The 17,761-nt window shown below is 41.2% G+C and overlaps 1 protein-coding gene across 3 annotated transcripts in view; it reads right to left on the bottom strand.

Annotated features, from left to right (window-relative positions):
* Nucleotides 1–17,761, bottom strand: part of LOC139342153 (brain-enriched guanylate kinase-associated protein-like) — a 46,833-nt gene that overhangs the window by 16,079 nt on the left and 12,993 nt on the right. For 2 of the 3 annotated variants that reach the window (XM_070979105.1, XM_070979107.1), the window contains 2 exons: nt 9,853–10,014; nt 7,287–7,353 (listed from right to left, as the gene is read on the bottom strand). In XM_070979105.1, the coding sequence (XP_070835206.1) occupies nt 7,287–7,353; nt 9,853–10,014 (229 nt within the window). Of the gene's footprint in view, nt 1–7,286; nt 7,354–9,852; nt 10,015–12,509; nt 12,756–17,761 lie in introns of all 3 variants that reach the window. The other variant, XM_070979106.1, reaches the window with a different exon arrangement.

Raw genomic sequence — 17,761 nt, 5'->3', positions numbered from 1 at the left:
CTCTATATGGAAAGTGTCCTGAGACAACTTCTGTTGTGATTTGGCACTATACAAATAAAATTGAATTGAATTGAATTGAATTGGGCACCTGTAAGTGGAGGCAGCGGTATAAACAGGTGATAAATGACAACATAGCTGTGTACAACTCCTAATTTCAGCAGATCTGAGATGCCGTCACTTGACTCCTCAGTCACACGGAGGAACAGTGAGGACATACAGCGGAACAGTTTGCTGGATGGATTTATAACTGTACATCAATAAGGTGCAATAAGAGCACTGGCTGTGGAAATGATATGTCAGCACAGCATACAGGGTGAGGAGCAGGAGACGCTGAAGAGGCTGCAGGTTCACATTAACACTAAACTGAACTGGAGAGATGACGAGAGCACAAAGTGAGCAGAGGAGACTTCAGAAGGCTAAAAGCAGAAATGGAAGAACCGCTCAGATCTTTTACTGACTGTAAATAAGAGAAGCGATGCCACAATGTACTAACACTATGTGACAAGTACGTACATAAAGTATTAGCATCACAATACTCCGTGTTCCAAATTATGATGCATTAATAACTCTTATCCATTGAACTTGTAAGTCTGCGTACACTTTCTGCCTGTATTGTATTTGAGGATGCAGTAATGCCTCCCAGAGCTGCTGTTTTGAGGAACAGTGCAGCCGGCCGTCACAGATGTTCCATCTGTGCTCAATAAGGTTGAGGTCAGAGGATGTTGGTGTCCACACCAGGCTCCCCCCCCCCCCTTCATGCCCATAGCATGGAGTCAATGGTGTTTTTTGAAGCATGGGATGCTGTGCTGTCCTGCATGAAAGTAATTTAGCTCTGGAAGGCACAACTCTTCCTTTCATACCATGGCAGGAAATGGTATGGCGCAGTCTTGTTGAAACTGGCCATTTGTCAGCCATCCAGAGCTCCATCCATCTGGACCATCCAGAGCAGCATGGCAATTAGTCACGCCTTACATAATAATGTGGAACACAGAGTATACTTAGAACTGCAATAACTGCTTATTTGACCGCTTGGGGCCAGCAAAAAGAAGTCGCAAACACAGTACTGACAAAGTATCCCACTTTCAGTTGATATGGTGGACCCTAACCCTTATAGCAAACAGCAACCTATAGACACCCAGCAGTTATGGTGCAACATTAGCATTCTTTCGGGCCAGCAGGTAATATAAGTCCAATATTCACTCTCATTTTGCTCTGTTTTTGGTCTCTACCAACTCCTGAGGGAAATATCTGTCTCTTTAGCATCTAAATGCTCCATTATGCTCTGTACAGCCTAGGGGAGCTACAGATTCAGGTAATAATTCTCTGTAGGTTCATCTCAGCGACCAACATCCTTCACGCTGTCTCATTATGCAGAACGGCCCATTTCAGAATAATATATATTATTATAATGACTGTTGCATTAATATGTAAACATCACTTTAATGTTGCAGCTGGTAAAGGTGGGGGTAATGACTCTATATACTGATGGGTAGCTTGTATCATAAGTCTTAAGTGTTATTTATCTTTAACCTATAATAATACATCATAATTAATTTGTCGATTATATTTTGTATATTAATCAAAATCTGCTGAATAACGAGTAAATAAAGGTATCAAATAATGTAGTGTAGTAGAAATATTCAAGCACTACAGTCCCTCAGTCAACACATTATTACTTGTAGGGACATCAGGATTAAGACATTGGCGTAAACTGACTGCTGTTTATATTTTCACTTTAATGTTTTTTAATGTTTTAGTCGCTCCTGTTTCCTGCTTTACAACCAGGGGATCTCCAAGATGATCAATAAATGTTAATGTTACGGTTTATTTAATTTGTGATTGAATAAGCAATTCATGGCAGGACAGTGTTTAGTGGGGACACTTCCAGATGAAGTGGACATTAACCTTTGTTTGGAGGGCAGTCTTTGAGAAAAGCCCTTGACTTTCTGCCAGTTTCAGAGCGGCTGTTAGGTGATCCTGCCAAAGACTCTTCTAAGGATGAGGAGAAACAATGACCGTCAGCACCAAGGACAGCTCATATTGTGCTGAACAGACATTTTCCTCTACATGTGGGCCGCTGGTTCACACGCAAACAGCCTTTTAGGTCAGCAAGATGGAGATTTTGGAGCTTAATTCATGTTTGGTTATGTTTGGTTAAATAACTATAAATAAATAAATAAATAATTACAGATTATGTTGGAGTTTTGGAGTTCTCACTACCAAAGGAAAGTAATCTCACTACCCATGCACCGAGCTATGACTAGTTCATCGCCAACATCGAGTTAAGGTAAAGACAGATCATGTAGTATTTCATCTGTACAATCAGCTTCATCTGCAGGACTGTTTCTCTACAGATCATCCTCTTGATGCACATTGAGTGTGATTACTCCAACATGATCACAACGTGCATCAGTTCTTGCAGGTGCTAATCTCCTATTTTGCTTTTTATGATTTTATTCTTCAGTTGTTTTCCACTTGACCTTGTCATTTTGGGCCTCTCAGAACTTTTAATTACGTGTCTGATTTGATTGGAGCTGCCTTTGTCACTGCCTGCCTGCCTCAACTGTCTTCTACAAAGGAGCACATTTCCCCCTTGAAATGCCATTGCATGACATGACATCAAAAGAAATGGCAATCCCAATGAGGCCTGCCTCTAAAAAAAAAATCCCATACTGTCTCCTGCCATGAAGACCGATTTGCCACACCAAGGCACTCCGCTCGACAGACAATCCCTTTGAAAAGCCAACAGTTTTCAAAATCATTTTCACATGACTAGAATATGCTGATGTGTGTGTGTACTGTGAGAGAGGTTTGATCCATGATGTGAAGACATCTTAGGCTCTCAGTCTATTCATGGTATGACAAAGCAAGAAGGATTACATTGGAACATGACAAATAATAGGCTGCAAATACTGCAAGACAGATGGCGAGTGATTTATCGCAGTTCTCACGCCTCACTGCTGCACCGCCATGCATGAGTTCACCAAGAAAAACATCCAGCAAATCTCCATTATCTACTGCAAATCAAAATATAGCTATTCACAGCAGTAGCTTGTGGTTACTTTAAAGGGTCAGCTCACACAAAGTCTTATAGTCAGTCAGTGATTTGTTAATTTTTACCGGGGGAGAATGACTCAATAGAGCAGCAGCCGTACCCACACCACCAATCAACACAGACCCGTGTACACCTCCCGAATGGTTATTGTTGCAGGACCATAACTGTGACATTTCACATTATTATAGGAACACGACAGGCAGTGTGTCTGTATGATCCTCTCGCTCTTCTGTGACACATTGTTACTTGTCACTTTGATCATGAAGGTGACAGCACTCTATAGAGTATACAGGCGACAATATAGTGTGGAATGAGTATCTATAGTATACAGTTTAGAGCAGTGATCGTCAACTGGCAGCCTGTGGGTCACATCTAGCCAGCCAACGCTTTCTATCCGGCCAGCAGACTATTAATGAATTCAGAAAATGCACACATTTAAGGTTACTGACCAGTGGAAGAGGCTCAGTCCATCCTGAGATTAGCCTCCTTTCATTGGCTAACTGTTGTATTGAGCCTCAAACTGTGATTTTTGTTTGCTTCCTGGGATCGTTTTTTGTTGGTTTTTTTTGTTTGTTGTTGTGGGTTTTGTATTGAGTACTGACTGCCTCCTTGGTGCGGGCTTTTTCTAGTGAAGTATCTAGTTATAATTATGAATTTTCCAGGTTTTGCAGGAGTCTGTTCACACTGATATGGACACAAAAAAATAAACTTTGTAAGAAAGTGAAAATATGAAACAATAATAGGCTAATTAGGTCTAAATAAATGGATTTTTGTGTGCTTAGAACAATTCTGGCCCTTGGGCAAATGTCGTTGAGGATCCCTGGTTTAGACAATATTCCAAATAAATCTGCAACCTATAAATCTGTCTGCAACTTCAGCACCACAGATTTATCAATACACAGCTCAGATAGGCTGGTGATATTTCAGAGTGTCAGATTGTAACTTGTACAAACCTCAGTCAGATAAATAAACATAAACATATTCAACTAAACAAGCTCTCTGCTCTGCACTCTGTCTGCTACAAAGGGATGGAGAGGGGGGGTGGCGGGTTAACAAGAGGGATGCATTTCAGTCATTTTGCTAACAAAGGGGAAGACATCCCTCCCTAAAATCGCCTACTGCTTATAGCGGTAACCCAGTTAAACCGAAGGCAGAATACACCATGAAAACCAGTTGATTATTGCTCATTATTTCGCTTGCCGTAGGTCAATATTGACTTACTGTCTTCTGTTAGTGCGTGTGGGTCAAAAAAGCCCTATGGATCAAATTTCTGATGAGATTATGATCCAATTTAATCAAAATACTGTAACTCTTCAGCGTGGACCTCAACATAGCGCTTGCTCATCTTCTGGCTGATAAATCCTGAAGCAGAGGCTGCGAGGGGGGAAAGTCTCAAGGAACCTCTCAACTTGATGTGATTGGACAGCTGCTGCTGAGGTGACCAGAACAGCAGTTTGCTATAATAGTTTTCTAACAGGGTTGCATGGCAGGTAAGACCAATTACTTTGGACATTGATTGTGCTCCCTGCCTTTGATCATGTAATTGCTTCGCGAGAGATGAGAGCGGTTCTGCTGCTAAACAGGTGTGTTCAAATCGATTATAGTAGATTTCTCATTTCTTAGACAAGAGACAGAGAGAGCACGGAGAGTAAATATCATCATCACTCTTACACTACCTGGTTTCATTGGCATAGTTTAACATGATGTCATTTATCATGATCACTGTATTTGAGGATCTAAAGCTTGTGTATTTATCAGTATTTTGTCTCTCGTGCAGAGCGACTGCAAACTCCAGTCTGGCACTTTTCCAGCTGTTATTGCCTTTCAAAAGAGGTCAAGGCTTCTCAGCATGGATCCAAACTCTCAATACAATCACTGATATATGTTTGAGTCTGTGGGTGCAGATAGCAATTACATTACACCCATTTGGCAGATGCTTTTGTCTGTCTATAGTGTGTATCTACAGTTTCAAAATGGGAGGCGTGCTTTTGCAGAACATCTAATTCTTTGATAAAAAGTCAGAGGTACGAGCTGATGCGCATAAAAAAAAAAATAAAACAGCGAAGAAAGCAAGCATTTTGAGAAGAAACGTCCAATCACTAACCTTCAAATCTCCTTATTTTAAACATACCGACGGTGTTTGCGAGATCACGCGAGCCAGGTTCACGTTATTTGCTTGGAGCCAAATCACAAAGGTTCTGACCAATCAGAGGTGAGCATAGAGAGTTATATCACAACTGGAGAGTAAGAGTAAGAAAGTAAGCTCTTCTCTCAATCGGCAACTTTTACAACAACATATGGTTCATTGATCTAACTGGGTGAAGGCAGTGACAGACAGATGTTCATTCAATCACCACCCAAGTATTTTTCTGACAGTGCCAGATTTCTTCCAATCAGTTTCCAAGGACGACTTCCAGATGCTTCTGTGTTACAAACATCATGGCATGTCAGGTTAGTGGTGGTGGGCTGAAGAAAACCACATAATACAATCATCAGTTTAAATGTGTTATCTGTCAGGTTTTGGGTCTATTTTTGGTGATTTCAGCGACCATCATGCAGTGTTTTGTTGCCATGTTTTCTGAAATTTGCTCCAGCTCTGAGTCACACCTCTGACTGACTTCTCTCTGCAACAGCAGCTGAGACTCTGGGTTTTGTGGTTTTTAGAACCATCCACCAAAATGATTTCTCAGAATCAAGGTTGAAATACCAAAACTGACGGACACATCACAAACGTAGAGAATCGTCAACCTATACAGATTCCTGAGGATATCAGTATAATTTCCTTTTCAAGCAACTTTTCACATATGACCTGCTGTGGTTCTTAGACTATAGTTTAACACTTCTATTCTCTCTCTTGGATTTAACTGAAAAGATCAGAAGTTGTTCGCAGTACAAAGTGCAGAGCTGAGGAAATTGTTCCTGCCAAGACAACAACTTTTTCTTGGCTGTCTTTGTTCTACAACTGGTGTCCTCTAACAGAGAAAAAACAGTTTCACACAAAAGTAAACTAAGAACTGGTTTCCTAGTAACTACAGGACTTCATGTTCTCAAATAAACGATTCCAGGTCGAGCTTTGGGTCACAAGCTGTTTAGCTCTGTGTGTGTGTGCGCGCATGCGTGTGTGTGCAAATATGTGGCTGAGTTCACAAATGGCCATAATCCTTCATACATCTTTTATGAGAGTCTGAGGACTGTGTGGTGTCCACAGACACATTAGGATTCTGCACTTCCTGATAATATCAACACAAACAACCACAGCGGTCAGGAAACGTGAAAGCTCAGAGAGTGAGGCTGAAATGTCATCGCACAGCGGTGAGGTCTGTACAAGCAAGCTGCAGTGCAAGAAGTACAAGTAAAAGTAGTCCTGAACTCAAAAATTGTGAAAGTATGTAAATATTGTAAGAAAAATACACACAAAGTATCAAAACTAAAGGCACTGATTATGAGGAATGGCCCCATTCAGAGCGTTATATTATTATATATTCTAAAAATAGAGTATATTTACTGATGCAATAATGTGTAAGCAGCATTTCATGTTGTAGCTGCTTGACGTGCGGCTATTTTTACCAGCTAAATGATAGATAGAACAAAATCCAAACCACAACTGTCTGATATATACAGTATTTCCCTCTAAAATGTACCAGAGTACAAAGCAGAATAAAATGGAAGTAGGCACGTGAGGCTCAAAAAGTGTTTGAGTAAAGCAGTAACTTTTTATAGTGTGTTGGCGCTATGGAGAAAGACACTTAAAAAAAATACTGTTATCATTTACAGATGTGTATCTACTGTGCACTTTGCTTTAATACTTGGTAAGACATGTGGAGACACTTTTCTGTTACATGCTAATTTAATTTAGAAAATTATTTCAGCACTGTGGTGAATCGAACTGAATCCTTGGATAACAGAATAAACTAAAATGAATTAGGCAACGAAGAGTGAATGGCAGCGAATGGTTTTAGTTAATAAAACAAATATTATCCTTTAACTCTGCACCCTGACTCTCACTTCAACAAGTGTGTGGTTGTAATGGACGATTTGTGGTGCGAAAGTGTAGAAATGCACGTGAGAGAGAGTATGTATATCAGGTAAAGATGGATGGATTTTAAAAGAAACACATGAAACGTAATAAAATTGTTTATGGTATTTGAGTTTCTGTTATAGGTTTTTGTTTGAAACTGAGATTCAGCAACGTGGGGTTAAAACCACAAAGCCCTCAGCAGGAGTCTCTTACCGTCCTGTGCATCTTGTCCTCCAAATCCTGGTTGATCCTCTGAAGAGCTGCATAGCTACTCTGAATCCTGAAAGGACAGGACAGAATCATGGCCTGTTAAAAACGCAAATCACAACATGTAACGACAAAACAGTATTTCACCGTCCATGCAGCTGAACAAGCTCCAGTAATCTCCACATAAATTTAGACGGAGAAATAAATAAATAAATAACTCGATCGGGGCGCTGACGGAGAATCTTGGAGGGGATTTGCAGGATATTTTAAGTTCTGAGTCAGATTTAAAGATCACTCGGAATAAAAATCTGCTCAGCCAAAACACAGTAAAAGGGTTGATGATATGCTTAAGCGCCACAGCGGGAGATTCTCAGAAAAAAGAATAGTTTGGGATGTTAAAAAAAACGTTTAAATATTTTATGATAGGAAATTGGCAAACATGGATAAGCAGACCTGCAGCACTGGCTCTGCAGCTGAAGAATCACATGTTGAGCTTTTTAGGGTTTTTCAATTTAAATTCCCTCTCCTCCTTCTGTGTTTCTTCTTAACTTTCTCCTCGTTCCCTCTCGCCATTACTGCTCTTTCGTAGACCTTTAAGTGCATTCGTGAGCATCATGGAACAGGACCTCAACTGTCTATTTGTTCACTTCTTCCTGGCGTTTTATCTTGTCACCTCTCAGTTCAGTATCACATTTTCACATTAGCTCTCGGGCCTAAGAGAGTGTTGATAAGCCAGCATTTATGGCTCCATTAACCAGACAGATATGGAGAGTGTGGGCAGTGGAGACAAAAAGCAGAGACAAATCATAAAGCACCTGAAAGAGGTCTGAGCGGGCACTGGAAGAGAGTGGTTTACTGATTGATGAAGAGCAAACAAAACTGGTCATTATGAGCTGGATATTGCCGTTACTCATTTAAGACCTGAGTCTGTCAGGCGGCACTTTCTGTCTTCGACAAGCTCTACCAATCATTCAGATGGTTAAAATTAGGAGGAGGGGGTTGGGATTGGGCTCTGCCAATCCTAACAAAAAAAGATGGAGCCTGAGAGACTCGAGGCGAGAGTGTTGCCCGGGCACACACACATGCTTCACCCACCGGGCGGCCATACTGTCTGCTTTTCAAGTTTCAAAGTTTCTGGCCAGAGTCAAGTTTGAAGGAGGGGTTTTAAGTTTATTTAAACAGCATATTAATCACATTTATTTATATACCACGGCCTCAGAGAACACTCTGTTCTGTCCAACCAGAAGCTTTGCTCTATTTGCAGATCATCTCATTGCTCTGAGGTTATCATCACGCCGCTAAATTAAAACTCATAGCTGGGAGGCCATTCATCTATCTGTTACTGGGCTACGGCCTCGTTTACATATTGAAGTAACAGACTAAGACCAATGTTTTTTTATTGAAAGAACAAAAATATGAATGAATACACTGCTGGCAAGAGGCCACGGCATAAGTGGGACGTTTCACTTCATCACACGCATTGAGCCATTCTTCACATGGATAGATTGTGTACAATATATGTGTATAATGTACGCAGCCTCTATAGCTGATTTTATTTTGCATCTTTTTTATTGTCTATTTGTTCTTTTCTCCACCTCTCCTTTTTATTCTTGCTGTTGTAACAAGTAAATTTCCCCATCGTGGGACCAATGAAGTCTTATCCTATCTTGTCTTATGCAGTGAAAAATACAGGCTCAGGGGAGGCTGATGCATTTTTCTTCAATAACAACAGGGCTCATTGTGATTAAGGATGCTAAGTAAACAAGCAAAGGCCTGCATGCATATCTCAGGTGTGTGCTTGTGTGACAGGTGTGTCGGACGGCAGCAGACATTCCCACACACTAACTTGCTCACTGGGGTTTTGGTTTAAACAACCTTCATCAAGTACATGTAACAATAATCATAAGATCTCTATATACACACATGTACATACATCCTGTTGACTCACAAGAACGTCAATGCCGGTTCTGAAAAACTGAAAGTTTAATTGACGTTTTCTCAAATTCTCTTCTTAAAATATGTGTACATGGCAACTACAAAATAGTTAGGGAAGGTAAGTGACTATGACAAATGAAGTATGGTAGAGGTAAGGTTAATGTTATGCAACTAAAACTCATTTCAGGCCTCTGACAGAGCATGAACTCTGGTCCCCTGCATGACAGTGAGATGTGCTAGAGGGCACACTACTTCCTGCACTGAATCGTATAATACGAACTTAATTACTTGGGATACTGAGCTGCAAAAAAGGCTTATTTTTGTTCTTAATACAACCACCCCCAGTCACTTTTTGCATATAAAAACATGTGCAACACTTTGAATGCCTTTGAGGAAACACCGCCCCAAAGCCTGCGCTGTTATCCCTGTTTCACTGATTATTGCTGCCCCTCATTTTACCTCGCCTCCAAGCGTGGCTCCTACAAACACACATCGCTTGAGGTTTGTTTCAAGTACTTGTTATAGCCTGTGAAAACTAACTTCCTTGACGTCACAGCACATCTTTAGTGGGTTTGTTCCTGGTAGGAAATTGAGGGTTCCTGCATGCACAGAGTCAGGCACATGTGCACACACACACCTGCGTAGTTTCTCTGTAAATTTCTCCAGTTCCTCCTGGGCCCGGCGCAGCTCTGTCTCCAGGTACTGCCGAGTGGAATCAAACTCCGTCTCCACCATCTCTAGTTTGTGTGTGGTGTACGACAGGCGCTTACGAAGATCATCCTTGTGGTCGTGGAAAGAGCTGATCATGAAGCAGAGAGTTGAGAGAACAGGATTCGAGAAGACAGAGTCACAACACGGATGTACTTTCATTGCTGTCAAAGTTTGTCAGACTCACAGAACAAAGCAGAGAGAGGAAGAGAAAACAGAGAGAAAAGGCAATAAGAGTAAAAAGTGAAGTGTATATGTGTTTGTGTGAGAGGGAAGGAAAGGGATGAAGTGTAGCTGGAGTGTAATTCAGTTTGGAGTGAGTGAGGTCCCAAGCAGGCCGATGGGGAGGAGGAGATGGATGGAGGAGGAATACTAATCATTTCCCATTCACAGAGAGGGAGCAGAGCTGGGAAAGGAGCTCCCACCGGTGTAATGGTGAATTCCATTTCACATCCTCTCTATCGAAGCTCAGAAAGAATAAGGAAAGGATTTTTGCCTCCAGACAAAGACCATGGGTGATTCATAGAAGAAGAGGTGGAAATATAGAATGAACCACGGCTTTTTGTGTGCGTAAGCTTTAAAAGACGATGAAAGAGGCTGAGAGAGCATGGGAGGGAGTGAGAGGCCAGAAAAGCACCGTTTCAACACCACCACCATCGACAGCAACAACATACCAGACGGGGAAGGATATTTCGGCTGTGTGTTTGATGCAGGTTTGAGGATGGGATGAAAACACACCAACGGGACTGACTGAGGGAATGGATGTGGTTATGAAAGGGTAGAGATGGGGAGCAGGGGCAGTGTGCGCTCTGGGGGATTTAGCATTTTGCCAGACTGATGGATACTTGGCTCACAGAGAGCTTCAATGGCTCAGTGCTGCCAACCAGCAGGCGCAGTGAGTGCACCTCCAAGTTCACCTCAGCCCAGAGCCTCAATTAGGAAGCTGGCAATAAAAAAGAAGAAAATGGTGTCCACTGTGACAGCCCCAGAAAGACTTATAGACTGTGTTGTGTCAATACGTGGGTGGGGCAACGGACTACCTTTAATGTCTGGGCACTGGTTGAGGATCTCCACTAATTAAGCCTTCATCAAGCAATAAATGAGTCACAACAGGCTCCAAATTCTTAGAGGAACAGGTCAACAACTTGAAAAATGAGAGACTGGAAACAGTTAGCTTAGCTTAGCGAAAGAAAGGGACGAGAAGCAGTGGGAAATACCTATAGTTGAAAAAAATAGCCTACAAACACCTGGAATGCTCATTGAATAGTACATTGTATCTTGCTTGTGTAACAGCATGTTTGCTGGTTTTGCTTGAAGCTACAAGCTGAAATTCTTTGCAAACAACAGACATGGGGAAGAGACATCGCTTGTAACTGCTTTTACTTTGGTGTCAGATCAGACAAACATGCATGTTAATTAGAGCGCTTTAGATGTGTTGGTGGATGCCTTTTTAAACATTAATAAGAGCAGGGCAAGCACCTTTCCCCTGCCTCCAGGGTTGATGTTAAGCTAAGCTTATTGCCTCCTGACTTTATAGCTCTGTATTTACTGCACGCATGTCAGTGATTTCAATCTTATTGTCTAAATCTAGACAAGGGAGCAAAAACTATTCCTTTATGTATGGAGCTAGATCAGAATGTTGTTAGCCTAGCTTAGCATAAAGACTAGAAGCAGATGAACGGCTAGCCTGGCTAACACTTTTAATCTGTATAATTTTTATTTTTTTTTCTGTACTGGGGGAAATGTATTTTTTACACTGCTGTCAGTATTTTCATTACTCACATACAGTAGGCCTGAAATACACACACACAAATACACACATGGCCTATAGACATGTATTAGTGGAAAGATGTCAGTGTGACGGGGCTGCCACATAGCCAGCACCCCAAGCAGTTAGGGGGGTGGTGTCTTGCTCAAGGGAACCTCAGCAGAGCCAAGTCCAAGATGGACTTGAACCGGTCACCCTCCAGTTCCCATGCCAAGTCCGCAAAGAACTGTTGCAGCAAAAGCGTATTATCCCAAAATGTTGACCTGTTCCTTGGACAGACAGGCAGACAGACAGATGTCTGGACAGATAGCCACTGAAGTATATGTGTGTCCAAAATGCTGAGATTTGCACGTTTAGCCCACTCCGCCTGTCTGGCGCTACAACGAAACTTGTTGTTTTACAACCTCTCCGCTGTCTAACAGCTGCAAGTGATGTTGTACAATCACATGGCAAGGAGCCAGAGAGCTATGTGAAAATTGCTCTGGGCTCTTATCATTATGTAATGCCAGTTAAATTAAGTCTGAGCTCACAGACATTGGATTTTTTTTTTTTTTTTTGAGGTTATTATGTTTTTTTTGTTGCCATTCAGATGTTGGTAAAATGCAGTGCAGCATTAACTTGGATGTAGATGTCAGCTGATATATGACAAGAGATGTGAAGATGAATGAAGCGACGAATATTATGTTTTAATGGCTTTTTAATGGTCATGACCTCACAATGAGAATCCATTTCCATTAGTCAAAATGAATGAAATGGATTCCCCAATAATGAGGCTGATGTTTAGAGTTTAAAACCCCCTCCAGACTGATTCATCTTACCTTCTTTTCTGATGTTTGCAACCATTTCTCTGTGTTTTGAGGGCAGTTTTGCCAATATATATCTTTTTCATATTTTTCTCTCTGCCTCGGCTCTCATGTGTGTATAGTTGTTGCCACTGCTGCTGCTGCTGCTGCTGCTGGTCGGCTGAATGTTGAAGCCAAGTTTGAACTCTAACCACAAACCAACAGTCAAAGCTCTAAGTCTTGCCTGGGGAGGCAGATAGGAGTTGGCTATCTGTGATGACCCTGGCAAGAAAGCAGAGAAAAACAGCTTTGAAGTCCCACAGATTTAGCACCACATTTAGTTCTGTTGACTCCAGAGAAAAACAGAGATTTTGTGTGCATTCAGAAAATGAGCCAGTTTGGTATGACGACGCAGACCTGGGGGATCAATTAGATAAGTTCAGTAAACAAACTTAAATAGTATGCAATACACTGAATTATTGCACCTCCGATTGAAAGGCCAGTGCACAAAGATCATTTAATCTATTTCCTATCATTTTTTTAAACCAAAATAATTTCTCAAATGTAGAAAGATTAATAGTTCCATCACTTGAGCCACCTTTTTCATCATTTACATTGCTCTCTTGGTGAGGACAACTGAATGTAGCCACCACAAACTGCAGGACCCTATGGAATAGTGAGTTATTGACCAGCTGACCACAGAGGTTATTCCTCAATAAATCAGTGTTATGATGAATGCGTGTGTGTTTCCATTTCCATCCTTCGTCATTGCTCTGCAGTGCTGGGGCTTGAACTTCGGTCTCCTGCACCGCAAGAGTTTAATAACCTGCCACTACCAAACATAAAATGCAGAATAAACCTTTCCAGTTGTATGTCTTCCTTTGTGTGGCTGCCTTTGATGACTTGTTGAGAATCAGTGCCCATTAACTATTAATGTGATGCTACAAATCAGAAAATGTCTAATAATTGCTCATGAAAATGCAAGATTTATTAAGAGAAAAACAATTGGTCATTTGTTACAGCCCCATCCTGAGCATGGTCTGTCTGGGTTTGGATTCCTCTGTATGGTCAAGCAGACAGCATTGGGCTGTAGTAAGAGCAATTTAAAAAGATGGGAGGGTGGTGTCTCTTTAAGCCTTTTCAAAACCCAAAATTGCAAAAGTGTAAAGAATGGATTAAATGTTGTTTCTGCTCCAATGTAGCTGCAAATGTTACCATTTGTAGCTAACTAGCTTGTTACAGTAACCTAATCAAATGTTACTTCCAAGGCCAAGGAGCATTTCATTAGCTAACTTTATTTTGTGGAGCTATGGGTGAAGCTAAAAGCCCATTCACAACTAGCACATCTGCTGTATAGCACTGTGCGGAAGCCGATCGCGGACGCTATTAGAGTTTAGGCTAATGTTAGCCACTCTGTCACACTATATTTTATTTTACTGGATTTGGGAGGTTTTTAATTCAGCAACAACAGCCAAACTTGTCATGTGTGGTAGCAACACGATTTTTATGATATAAGGACAAATTAGCTCTGAAATACAAGAACATTGCTATCTCTTAATGTCCACATCTCCTGGATCATCAGCTAGTGAGATTGCTAACTGTTCAGCTTGGATTAGCTTTAGCCTCAGTCTTTCAAATCATGTATGTACCTGTGAATATTTAAGACCATCTTACAGGCTTTTTATTGTGATGAAAGTAAAAAAGTCAGGTGGCATCAAAATGTTCTGGACAGCTAACTCAGACTTTTAGTGTTAGCTTTAGCTGACATTAGCTAGCTACTCTCGATAGAGACATCAGTCATCTTTTCAGTCACTGGAAATGAGAGGCCTGCTTTGTCTACTTTGTGTAAAATTGAAGACATGTTGCAAAAAATGTGAAAAAAAAATTGAGTAGTAAATCTGCCATCGCTGTCTTTGTGAACTGCATTATGTGCTGAGAAGCTTGACAGGCATAAGAGCACTAACCAAAGGGGGCTGGGCTTAGTGAACAGCACCACCATAAATATATAACTGTTCCGCAAACATTTCAATAAGTCCATATATTTGCCTTTTAAAACCCACTATGGCTTGTCCTTAAAAGCCAAGTAAGCATAAATGCATAAATAGAGACAGGGGTTGCCAGCAGCATAATTTATCAGTCCCTGCAGAGTGGCAGGGTAACAGTTCAACAACAAACTGGAATGAATGTTTTGTCGCCTGCCGCCATTTCTAATGGCACCACTACTTATTATTTTTAATCTCCCTTCAACACTGGTTCAGGAAACAATGGCCGTTTCTGGAAACACTGTTTCTATATAGCCATTTTCTTATCTGTGATTCACAGAGGGAGAGAAGGAGGAAAAAGAAGACAGAAATAGTTGCTGAATTGGTAAGGAAGCGTGATTGTATAGAATCCATCCACACAAGCATAAACACACACCTCCCTGCGGTGTATATGAAGTACTGTGCCCTCACTGTATCATAACACCTCCCTCACGGGGATAAACAGCAGATTTTGGTGCCTCAGGTGTTGTTTTGCAAGGTAAACACTATCCACACGAAGGAACAAATCTAAGTCCTCAGAGAGCCTCGTGATAGGCTTACTACTGTTTCGACACTGCCAGAGAAACTCAAAACAGCAAAAGATATGTAAATTAAATCACACCTTCCTCTCTACAGCGTTCCCTCATAAGTATTAAGAGGAGTATATAGTGAGGATGGAAACTCGAGTAAATCCTGTTTACCTGAAAAACTTTCCCCATGTGTTACAACTTGTCATTGTGATCAGACAATGTGCACTACAGGGAGTACAGCAAACGCTCGTTGTAATGCTGCAGACTAACCTACTTCAGGCAGACAGTTTCTACCTCCCATTCTGCCTGCGTGCTTCCTCTCTTCCATGAGAATGGCTCCAATAGCGAGGGACTCCAGCTTAAATTAGAAAAAAAAGACGTTAATGCAAAACCTAGTAAAGGTCACAACCAGCCAGCATCCATCTTGGATCTACAATGGGGAGCCCTTATGGTGCCCGCAGGTTGATTTACTAGTAATGAGCAATGGGAGGTGAGCGAGGTAGAGCTACTGCCTGCCAGATATTCTATTCACAGTGACCAAATGAGGATATTAAACTTTAATGGCCACAGTGCCACCCTCCTGAAGCCTGCTAAGTGAGCAGCTCTCAGAGACACAAGCACCTCATCTACTGTAAACCTCCGTGTTCCAGCTTAGAGGATAACTCTGCAGGTGTTATTTTTGTTGCTGAGGCCATCATTTCTATTCGTTAAGATGACACTGTACTGAGCAAGATCTGCAATGATCTCCGATGGGGCAAGAGAATAGCTTAGCAACATTTTCTAAACCACTTTCAACAAGTCCTCCTCTGTTTCTTTGTGCCTTGCAAAACCATTAAAAATATCATGACACTTTTCTGACACGCCTCCACTATAGTTAAGCTTTAGGCACCGAAAAACTTTGTTAAAGGAATAATTTGACACTTATTTGACAGCAAGAAGATTGATACCTCTCATTTGTGCATGGTAAAAATGAAGCTATGGCCAGTTAGCTTAGCTTAGCATAAAGAAGAAGTTAGCATGGGTCCGTAAAGGTAACAAAATTCAGCACAGGTAGAGCTAATGTTATATCTCGTTTGTTTAATCTGTAGAAAAAAACAGGTGTTACAAGCTGTAAGGCAACCCTGAGGTAGTCCAACAACGTAAAGAAAATAATCACATAACTATAACACAATAAGAAGCTTTAGAGTAATTTCCAAATATTAAAAGTAAGGCTGAGGTTCAAAATCAGTGTGGACAGCTTAGAGCTTATTGACTTGCCATTTTAGCCAAATGTCAAACTTTTGCAAGGTTAAGGTTGTTAACACACAAAAAAACGTCTGCTTGTTTCTTGCACCGTTTGACTTATTTTTAGTGCTGCTGCTGCATTCACAAACCTTAGCAGTTAACTTGGTGATGACCCAAACGACAAAAACAACCCAACTTGTAATAAACCAGAATTGTTCCGTCAAATCCGTCTCATCTGCTGCATAACTCAAAAGGATACGTCTCCAACAACCGAAAAGCCAAAGAGACCAAACATGAGCAGAAATGTTGATAATTAGCAACATTATTTTACAATTTTTTCAACTTTAGTCCCTTGGTATGAGCTACCACAGCGGTTGAGGCTTTATTTGTGAGCCATGTGTTGTGTGTTTCTTCTGATGCAAGACTCCAGAAATACAACAGTCTCTTGTGCATGCTCCACTACCAGCGGCCAGAAAAACAGCCCTGTGGATTAAGTCGCCAGAGCAATGATGATGACTAGTCAACACAGTTTGCTGCCTGAAGACAAGAACTGCAACTGTGGAGCCATCCCCACACTGTTTATCTCTTTCTATCTACATATCAAAAGAGAGTCAACCTTAAGTGTATAAGAGGGAAGAACTTATTGGCCTTGAAACTAAGAAAATTTAAAAAGCTTCTTATAATAAACACCTGAAGGATCAGTGTTATTTGAGGCTGAATCGCAACATCAAAAAACATCATTGATACTATTTGCATAGATTAAATGTGGCTGTGATAAGGGTATAAATCAGGAAGCTGATGTACGGTGCTGTAGCAGAACTGACCGTGTGCTTGCAGGCAATGTCGAACACAGTTCAGGGCCAGAGAGCAAATGTGTTTGAATTCCCTCAAGCGTTGTAACCATAATGCTGTTTTCAAACACAAAAAGCTCCTGGGGATAAATTAACTGATAATGAATAGTTTCCCCTGCTGCGCCATGACTCATCAAACTCCCCTCAGCTCCTTCATGTATCCTTGGCCTTTTAAATGGCACATCAGTCATAAAGTTTTATTTGTGCAAGTAAAAGCGTGTGTGTTCATTCGTGTAACAAGCTTCACAGGAAACAGCACGCGTTCAATCAATTTTGACAATTTGTTGGCATATTTCACACTATTCCTGATCAGATAAGATCACATCAGGAGGCCACAGCAGGAGTCCCCACAGGGCAGCTTTCCCACATCACACTGTGGGGTGTGTGTGTGTGCCTGAGAGCTGTTGAACAGGTTCACAATTTTCATTTAGACGACAGGTTTTAAGAGTGAATTTGGTACTAAAAAGGATGTAACTTTGGAAGACTCCAACTTCAGTTGACTAATTCAGAAAGTGGCCTCATATTAGCCTTAGCTGAGCTTGTGAATGCATGTTCCCACAGACCGTAGATTTTGTACCCTATGAAAGTACGCTGATTATCCAGTGTGAACACAAGGAATGATTGTAATGTAATCTTCATATGGACACCTGACTGATGTTTTC

The sequence above is a fragment of the Chaetodon trifascialis genome, chromosome 14 (genome assembly GCF_039877785.1).
Source record: "Chaetodon trifascialis isolate fChaTrf1 chromosome 14, fChaTrf1.hap1, whole genome shotgun sequence".
Classification (NCBI taxonomy): domain Eukaryota; kingdom Metazoa; phylum Chordata; class Actinopteri; order Chaetodontiformes; family Chaetodontidae; genus Chaetodon; species Chaetodon trifascialis.
The sequence above is the reverse complement of the archived record's forward strand: the minus strand, read 5'-3'. Positions and strand labels throughout refer to the sequence as shown.